The following is a 10258-nucleotide window of genomic DNA, read 5'->3' as shown; positions in this document are numbered from 1 at the left end:
AACTCCTCTACCACCAATCTCTAGTTACTCTCCAGCTCCGTTTTCTAGTATATTTTTCCAGAGAACTAATCATAACATTACCTAATATTCTATATGTAATGCTTATTTATTGTCTGTTTACCTACATGAATTAACATTTTAAAAGTCTTAGAAAAAGAACTTATCTCAGTTTTATCAATAATATAAAGCTAGCCAGCAATAAGTCAAATATTTCCTTAGAGCTAGTAAAAGTATAAGTAATTTGGCAATACGTATTCACAACATTTTTTTTAAATGCTCTTTGACCCTTCAGTTCTGCTTTGGAGCACCCGCTCCATGGAAACAATCCAAAATATAGGGAAACTATGAGGATAAATATTCAGAAGTAAAAACTTTTTCTCCCACCAGAGTGAATACTTACCACTTAGCAAAGCACCTGATCTTAAGTAGGCAATATATGCAGAAATGAACTAAGAAACATCACCATAAATTGCTTAAGATGCCACTGTAAATTAGCAGTGGGTTTTGGGGAGTTGTATGATCTTTTTTTTTTAGAAATTTCTAACATTATCTGTGTGTGTAAATCTTATATGGAAAAGAAAATATACTCACATACATATAATACCGAGTCACAATGTAGTAGTAACATTGTAGTACTATAAATGCTTATAAAAACAGTTCCTCAAACTTTTATTTCTTCTTCTCTCAATATGCATAAAATCAAATGAAGACAACTATTATGTGAGAAGCCAACAAGGCAGTCAGTCCTTCTATTACCTGAGTGGAGTTAGATAGTTGGTTTTTCCACGGCTCCTCTGCGCTGCTGGTCAGGTTTGTGCGGTTATGAGGTAGAGTGAGTGCGTTTCGCTGCAGGTAAGGCACGTTTCCATTACTTCCACTTCCTGTTATGTGATTATTGCCTATCAAAATAGTGTCTGTACTTCCCAGCGTTCTTGATGTGCTACAGGGAACATGGCCTGCAGAAAAGGGTCCATTGGCCAAAGGCTGCCCAGGGCAGGCAGGGCGGACTCCAGGCTGAGAGACGCTAGGCACTCTGGTCAGAGCAAGCTGTGGCTGCTGGCCAGAGACTGAGTTTGTAGGCAGTGATGAGTCAGCTGTTGGCCCATTAGGAATTCCAGTAGATCGTACCTGTGCAACTCCTGTCTGTCTCATCTGTCAAAAAACAAATGAAAAATAAATGCTGCCTGTGTGGTCCATAGGGGACAGAATCAGAATATGAAGAATATATAACCAGGTAATCTCTGATTTTACCCTAACATTTAATTTCTCTAGGTTAAAAAATACCTTTTCAAAACAAGAAATTGTTTCTTCACATTTAGATTAGCTTCCTCGGAAAAGCAAGAACCTACTTAATTTTTTAAGAAATATCCCTTTAGTAGTGACAAAAGAAACCAGCTGAAAATTATGGAAAGGAAATCAAATTTACAGGTCTTTCCCCCATCACAAAATAGGGGATCTCAAAATTCCATTCTATCACATTCATATGCCAGATTCTCTGAGTTAAACAAGCTTGAAAGAACCCCACCTAAGTTTAGGATGTAGCTTGTTAAGTATTAAATAATATAAATAAAACTCATGCAGAATAACATGTAAATAAATAATAAAATACTAAGTCATGTTCAAAATCAAATTTATTGCTGTTTTCTCCTAAAAATCTGTCCATTATCAGTATTTTAAGAAGCACAGATTATTCAATTCCACCAAATACTGGTGGAAAGTAGAAGTGGGCATGAACATACTCTAAAATGATATTCCAGTCAATAGAAATATTCGAAATGGTAACAAATTTTAGGGGAAAAAAATGCTATACACACTTGATGTTGCTGCATTAAGACAAACTGACTTTCCAGCTGTTCCAGCATCAGTTTCTGTGCTGGATTTAAATTATTTCTATTTGCACGGAGCTGTTCCAAGTGCTAGAAGAAGAAGAAAGGAGAATACAGTCAAAGACACATCTAAGAAACAAGCTCACTATTCTAAGCAACCTTTCCCTTGAAATGAGTAGATAAAACTCAGAATCCTGTCTAGTCAAAGATACTGATTTCTGACCAATGACAATCAACCCCAAGATGAAATCCTTTAAGAACTGATTCACTTTGTTATAAAGCAGAAACTAACACACCATTGTAAAGCAATTATACTCCAATAAAGATGTTAAAAAGAAAGAAAGAAAGAAAGAAAGAAAGAAAGAAAGAAAGAAAGAAAGAAAGAAGTTTGAGAAACCTCAGAAGGTTTACTGTAATGTGATCTTTGAGATAAATGTGCATGAAATTCTACTCATCAGTAATTTTCAGGATTTACACAGAAAGTTCTTTGAGCTTAAAAATGCATTGTGACAAGTACACTCTAAGAAGCACTGTTTGGAATAGGAAAAGTCTGAAGACAACCTGACTGTCCAAAACTAGCGATCTGCTTAAGTATGACACCTACGTAAAGAAACATGATGTAGTCATAAAAGAATAAGGAAGCTCTTTATACACTGACATGGAAAGGTCTGTAAAATATATTATTAACAGTATATATAGCATTCTACCATTTGTATAAAAAAAAGGAGAAAAATAGTAATATATGAGAGAAAGAGGATGCGTATTTGCTTGTACATGCATGATATATCTCTGGAAAGACAGATAAGAAACTAATAACACTGGCTGTCTATTAGGAGGGGAACTGAGTGCGTAGGGGCAGGAATTAGACGGAGAATTTACTTTATATACCCTAAACTCATACTGAGGCAGTTTGAACCATGAGAATATATTTGGGGGGGTGGAGGGGAGTGGAAAAAAAAAAATGAATTATCTCTATTACTCTGGTAAATGTGGGTTCATTTTACTTGTGCGCCTATTTATTGAGTTTACTGCCATTCAACTTTAAGAATAGTTAAAAAAACTTAAAACTTAGTACCTCTACTCTTCTTTAATAGGAAAAACAATCTGTCAAAAGCATATCTTACATACCTGTAATTTCTGTGGTGTCAAACACCATGAATGACCTTGTTGCTGTACTGGAGGATGTGACACTGCATGGCCACTACTCCAATTATCAGAAGTATTCTGAGGAAAATTCATAAAAAAAAAAAAAAAAATTAAAGAATATTTGGTTAAATCCATAGAGTTAACAATAATGACTAATGGAGGCCAAATGACTTTGAATTGGAATATTTACATATAAGAAAGATGTTATGACATTTAGTTCTTTTAAAAATACTTTTACATGCATAATAAATTTGGAAAATCATAAATTAAGAAAATACTGATTCTTTAATAAGCCACCCAAAAAGGCCCACCCCTAAACTATGGCCCAAATGGCTAACCTAAATACCACACTGTCCACTAGGTCCAACATTAAGTTTATTTCAATGTCAGTAGAAGGTGATGATGAAAAGTGTGTTGAGATCTTAACGGCAGGGAGATGAATAAAATGATTTGATGAATGCAAATTTATCCCTACTTTCTATATTTAATATGATGCTAAGAATTTGGGATAGAAAAACTCAAACCTTTCACTCTTTGATGTCCACAGATTTAAAGTAAAGGACAGGAGATGTTCAAACTGCACAAGTTCAGGGCAGTTAGGAGTTTCTTTTTTGACTGGGATTTTTCTATTTCTCTAAAATATATACCTTTGTTGGACTAGATGTTCTTTTCCTCTTGGCAGGACTGGACAGGTCATCTACTTGACTAGAAGGAATCATGTGTAGTGGCAAGGATTGCTGTGAAATTGGTGTTTGACTGAGGCCTAATACAGGTTCAGTATTTGGATGATGAGGTTTACATGCCTAAGAATCACAGAAGGAAGACAAAAATAGGGTTCTATATATTCTTAATTCATTCCTTCAAATTGTAAAACTTTACAAGCTGCATACTTTTCAAAGCTATGTGGACATCGCTGATGGCAATTATTGAAAATCAAAATCAAATGAATCATCAATGGAGGAATGTGTACCTTCCTTTGAAAAACTTGCTTTAAAAAACAAACCACTGCAGCATTACTTTAAGAAACCTCCTTCAAAATCATGAAAATGCACAAAGGTTCTAAACTGGCACCCCAAAATTTCTTCCCATATCAGAGGGAGTTTTAATTTGATCTAGATTCCCTTCACAATTAAATCAAGGGGCTTTTCATTAATGAAAGCCTCCTGTGCTTAGTAAAATACGCTTGACCACTACAGATTGAAAAGAACCCTTAAAGCTGGGCACCTGCAGAACATAACCCAACTTCTCACCTGCTGTGCTGTGTTCATGGCACCCTGCCTGGAGGTAAGCTCTGCGGGGATTGGTAGGCTCCACGCCTCCTCAATACTAGGAAGTAATTTAGTTTTATTCTGTAGACTACCTTGTGGAAGGTTACACAACTGAGCCTAGGAAAAATTATGTAAAAAGCAAATTTAACACAAGCCTAATTGAGTAAGAGCAAGTCCACTAAATCTTCCTAAATGCTATAACTAATTGTTTTTAAAAGAAAATAGATTCTTAATTTGGGGTTTCAGAAAGATACTAAGTATAATGAGGGAAACCGGAATATAAACCTTTGTGAGAATTAAAACAAAGCTGAGCTCTGTTTTCAGAGTTCTTATAGCTGTCTTCTCATGAAACTCCAAGCAAGAGTGAAAGACAGTGTTTGTGTCCTTTTCTCTAAAATGCTATGACAACTTAAAAATGTAGACAGTACATAGAAAAAAATTATGTAAATTAATATGCATCAACAGAGTAAATGTGCAAAAGAGCATCTTTCAAAATACTGCATATCTTACTTAAAATGAAAAGTAAAATAATATTACAAGCTATGGTATGTTTACAAAATATGGAAACAAATTATAGACATCAAAACACAGCTAGACAAACCTCCCAGCCACCCTCCTTCTGCCTGAGTGTCATGGGGAAACATGTGCCTTTAAAAAACTGCCATTTAAACATTTTACCTGTAAATACTTAATTCGTGCTGCAAGTGCAGAGGTATTACTACAACTTTTGCTTCTGGTTGCATTTAAGTAGCATTTAATGGCATCCTGAGGCTGGTTGCAGGATTCGTAGAGTGTGCCTAGGTCCATCCAGGCTGCAGCATGGCCATGGTCCAATTGTACAGCACAAATATAGGCCTGTAAAGCATCCATAGGCTGATTTTGCTGCTGATATAGCACGCTGGAAAGAGATATTAAGAAAAAATAAGTTGACTAAGAAGAACTGCTTAGCTTCATAACATGATATAAACCATGAAGTACATTATATGTGATACAACCATCTTTGTGTATCAATTATAATACCATTATTTTTATACAAAGTCTTACCCTATTGAACACCATGTATCTGCACTTGCTTCTGATTTATCAATAGACTGCCTGTAAGATATAAAGGCATCCTGAACTTTCCCAATACTTGAATAGCACCTGAGAGGGGAGGGAAAAATCAAGAAAATACGATTAATACTGATTGATTAATTAATTAATTTGCTGAATGGATGGACTATATGTCAAAGCAAATAAAAACCTAATAAGCTAACATATGTATGTGAATGTGTGTACATACATGACAATAATAATGTACATTATAATCAACCCTTCAATAAACTATATTATAGTCTATCTGATAGTGTTTCTCAATACAGCATGCTTTAGCACCTATTAAAATAATTAAAGGGGGCTTCCCTGGTGGCGCAGTGGTTGAGAATCTGCCTGCCAATGCAGGGGGATACGGGTTCGAGCCCTGGTCTGGGAAGATCCCACATGCCGCGGAGCAACTACGCCCGCGAGCCACAGTTACTGAGCCTGCGCGTCTGGAGCCTGTGCTCTGCAACAAGAGAGGCCGTGGTAATGAGAGGCCCGCGCACCGCGATGAGGAGTGGCCCCCGCTTGCCGCAACTAGAGAAAGCCCTCGCACAGAAACGAAGACCCAACACAGCCATAAAAAAAATAAATAAAATAAATTAAAAAAAAAAAAGAATGAAGAAAATATTAAAAAAAAAAATAATTAAAGGCCATATCACTTCAATATTATAATACTGAGAGTTACGCACACACACACACCCACTACTCTACTTATACAGCTTGATCTCTGGTTTTCTATAGAGTAAGAACATAGAGTTAAAAACCAAGAAAAACACTATGTTGGTAAGAATTGCTGAATCAGATTTTAATTCTCCTTTCTTAAATAATGAGGGCAAAAATTCTTTAATTCATACAAAATACAAACATAAGATACTATCAAGCTAACTATCAAAAATAGTATAAAATAGGATTAAGTACAGTATTTAATGACTAGTAAGGGTAGCAAGGTATGATTAAAGTTTCAAGGACCTGCCATTTTCTTAATGTAGATGTACCTGATGGATACACAGAACAGCAGCTGAAATTATAAATATAGAAATTATCTTTAGTGTTTGGCACTAAGGGAAAAAGAAAAAAAACAAAATCCAGTTCGTCTTCAAGGAGCTTACAATTTAGTTGAGGATTGAAGACACATTATAATTGTCATGATGCCATATCAAATGGCTAGCACAGACAATAACTGGTCTGAGAATTTAGGGTAGACACACTACGGGGGGTTTAGGAAAGACAAGAAAGGGAAGGGTAAGAGTAAAGGAACTGAATATGTGTAGATGCATACTGCTTAGATCAGTGATTCCCAATTACCAGCCAGTATATGGCAATTTGGCCAAGCAAACGAAATGGAAAAATAACATACACATACATACATAAATGTTGTATTAAACTAGTATTTGTATTGTAATTGACTTATTTTGAAATACTATTGACTGAGTAAACAGCAAAAAAAAAATTTAAACATCAAGTACTCCGAAAGTGTGGGAACCACTGATTCTGGCAGAGAAGGTGAGAAAAGGCACTTTGAAATGCTGCTTGAACAATATGAGCAAAACTTAATATAAGATAGCACAGATACAAACAGTAGAGAATTTTAAATCCAACCCAAGAATACCCTGAAGTTTGTTCTTCTAACAAGGGGAATGGCATGATGAAAGTACTTTATAGGAATATTAATCTGCTAATGACATGCAGGGATAAACTGAAAGGAAAATAAGTTATGGACAGTAAAAAAGAAGGCAGTTATATTCACTGGTTTGGAATACGCCAAAATTAGGATGAAAGTAATGCAAGTAACAACAAAGAAAAAGACAGGAGAAACAATAAACCAAAAAAACAGATAAAGACTTTGTGACAGACTGATTAGCTATTCATAGGGGTGGGGTTATAATTTAGTTTTTAAGCCTGATTAAATAGAGGAAAAAAGTGGTGATATCATTGGCAAAAATAAAGAAGAAGGAGCTGGTTCAGGGAAGAAAATGATGAATGAGGTTTGAAATATGCTGATTTTGACATGAGGTGTGGACATTAAAATGGGAAATGTTAGGTAAAGAATGGGAGATGTGGTCCTGGTGTTTAATACCTTGAAGTGTAGAAATCTAGATTTGGAATTCATCCATATGAAAGAGAGGGTATAAGAAGAACATAGGATACCGACAAAGGAGAGGTAAAACTAAGCCTAAGCAATCACTAATATTGTGGTTGGGGCAATATAAGAAAGGTGGGTGACTGAGACAGAGAAGGCAGTGTCAGAGAGCGTCTGCAAACTGTTTTATGAGAAGGGAATTCAGGACAAGAGGGCATTAACAATGCCAAACAGGGACAGACACCACAAAGAAAGGGAATGCTTAACAGATAGTAGAAAACATGCTCTGTTTGTTGTTGTTAAATCAAAGCCAATCTCAGATTTATAGACAAATTTGCCTAACCACTGGGGGGAATAAGCAGTAATTCCCAAAACCAATGTTTTCATACTTGATTCCTACAAAATGAAAGTAGGAAACCAATGTGCCCAAATACAGATGTCCCAATCCAACTGCCAACCACTTTTCCTCTAATAAAACTTAACTAGGTTCCCCTGAGACAGCGCTGTGTAATTGAAAAAGCACTGGGTGTTGAACCCAGGATCTAGTCCCTGCTCTGATATTAGTTACCTGCGTGACCGTGACCTTGGACAAAACATTTTACTCCTCTGAGCTCACTTTCTAAAACATCTGCAAAATGACAAGGTTTACAGGGTGAACTAGGTGACCTCCTGGTCCTTCCCAGCTCTAACATTCTATAGTTCTGTGATAACACAGTCAATGATTAGTACCAGTTTAACAGCATTACCACATTACACTTTTGTTATGATATACACATGCCAAATGACAAATTCAATCTTCAACACAGACCTGAATGCAGAGGTAAGTAATAAAATGCCTCAGAAATATTAGGGTCATCAAATCCCAAAGTTGCTTACTGACACTTGAGATCTTCCTTCAGAGCTTTAATAACTTCTAAAATACAATTTATTTATAAAAATTTTCTCACAACAAAACAGATTTGAAGCAACACATCAGAAGTCAGCAAAAGAGGGTAAGAAAAGTAAACATCAAAGAAAAAAAGTCTAAACAGTCCTCAAATTATATTACAGATAAAAAATAATGAACACCAACATGATAATCTTGAACCCCAAAATAAGTTAAATTGTAGTAAGTATCCTTTGAGAAGTCAGTAAACTATAGTTGGAAAATTTTATACAGAAAGATTCAAATAAAAGCACCTCAATGATTTAAAATGTAAAACCAGTTAATGCGGGGAGGGGGAACCTCCTATGGAATAGTGCTCACTGAGCTGAAAATTACAGCATTACTAAGATAGTAATTTTTGGGAATTCCCTGGCGGTCCAGTGGTTAGGACTCGGCACTTTCACCGCCAGGGCCAGGGTTCAATCCCTGGTCAGGGAACTGAGATCCCGCAAGTGGCGCAGCCGGGAAAAACAAAAAAAAGTAATTTTTGATGTTTCATTATGTATTAATTTTCCATGCCTAGAATTAAGAAAAAATTATATTAAAAAGACATCCACACTATTGTACTGTATTAAACTACTGATCTTTATCTTAGGTCAAAAGGAAAATACTTTCTAGTACACATTCCTTTTAATCTATATTAAAAGAAATTTTCATATATAAACGTTAACACTAGAGGCAATGACTAGGCAAGGCCCTACTTCCCAGTCCTAGATCTCCTTTCTGGTCACTGTATGAAGCCTATCACTGCACAATACTAATAGTAGTAACAGAGCTAGCTCCAAATGCAAATGGTGTTCAGTTAGTTCATTTATTCCATTTACTGAATAGCCACTTTGCTAGGCAGACAGATACAAAGATGGTAAGATCCAGTTTCTGCTCCCAAAGATCTTTAGTGAAAGAGACAATGTTTGGACTCTCAAGCTTTATTAATAAGCAACCCAATTTAGATGATTTTACAAGCTTGGGAAGGAATCAGAAAATCCCTGCTAAAAATAGCAACTTTTCCACTCAACTCTTATTGTGTATTATTAATGAATAATCAAATTTTTTTAAAGAAGGAAACATCTTAATATTATTCCCTCTCATACAAATATACTTTGCTATATTTAAAGGAAAAAAAAATGAAACCATACAAAATACTAAAATTTAACGTGACTATATGGCAAACTCACTCCAAGTAAACTACTATAGAAAATAGAGGAAAAAAGCTTAAAATTAAAACAAAATAGGATAATTTCCGAAGAATTCATAAAATTAAAACCTTTAGAATGGGAAGGTACCTAACAGATAATCTAACCCAGGGCTTCTCAACCTCAGCACCACTGACATTTTGGGCCAGGTAATCTTTTACTGTAGAGAGCTGTCCCATTAGATAGATGCCAGTGGCACTCCCCATAGTTGTGATAACCAAAATGTCTCTACAGACATTATGAAATGTCCTCTATGGGGCAAAATAGCCCCACCCCACCCCACCCCCGACATTGAGAACCACCAATCTAATTATCTTATCAATAGAAAACTGAAGCCTCAAAAGGTTTAACTGTACCATCCATGATTCCACAAATAGTAGCCTAGCCAAGACTTGAATCCAAGTATCTCAGCTCGTAGTCGAATGATCTTTCCACCATACTGCAAAAGCTAAAACCAATTAGGAACCAAAAAACAATCTGATAATGGTCCAAAAATATATTCTATCAGATACATATACATGAGGTATGTTTCAGATAATCAGTAAGCAAAATTCAGACATTCAAAGTACAAGAGAAGTTTATAGGCTTGCAAAAAACTCTCTTCACTACATGTCACTTCTCCTTTCCAACAAATCCAATAATAATGTATCTACTTTCGACTGTGATTTGAGATCTACTATTAATGTCCATTCTAAGGCATATATCACTAATCAAAATAACTATAAAGTTCTACTGACTAC

General features: G+C 35.6%; 1 protein-coding gene across 9 annotated transcripts in view; it reads right to left on the bottom strand.

Annotated features, from left to right (window-relative positions):
- The window catches only part of KDM6A (lysine demethylase 6A), a 206031-nt gene that overhangs the window by 45197 nt on the left and 150576 nt on the right, over positions 1-10258 (bottom strand). For 3 of the 9 annotated variants that reach the window (XM_059909881.1, XM_059909889.1, XM_059909890.1), the window contains 7 exons: positions 5285-5383; positions 4919-5138; positions 4223-4357; positions 3620-3775; positions 2955-3050; positions 1815-1916; positions 757-1152 (listed from right to left, as the gene is read on the bottom strand). In XM_059909881.1, the coding sequence (XP_059765864.1) occupies positions 757-1152; positions 1815-1916; positions 2955-3050; positions 3620-3775; positions 4223-4357; positions 4919-5138; positions 5285-5383 (1204 nt within the window). The remainder of the gene's footprint in view (positions 1-756; positions 1153-1814; positions 1917-2954; positions 3051-3619; positions 3776-4222; positions 4358-4918; positions 5139-5284; positions 5384-10258) is intronic. The other 6 variants (XM_059909884.1, XM_059909883.1, XM_059909882.1 and 3 more) reach the window with 6 other exon arrangements.

The sequence above is a fragment of the Balaenoptera ricei genome, chromosome X (assembly GCF_028023285.1).
Source record: "Balaenoptera ricei isolate mBalRic1 chromosome X, mBalRic1.hap2, whole genome shotgun sequence".
Lineage (NCBI taxonomy): Eukaryota > Metazoa > Chordata > Mammalia > Artiodactyla > Balaenopteridae > Balaenoptera > Balaenoptera ricei.
Note: the sequence above shows the minus strand (reverse complement) of the source record. Positions and strands in the feature narration are given on the sequence as shown.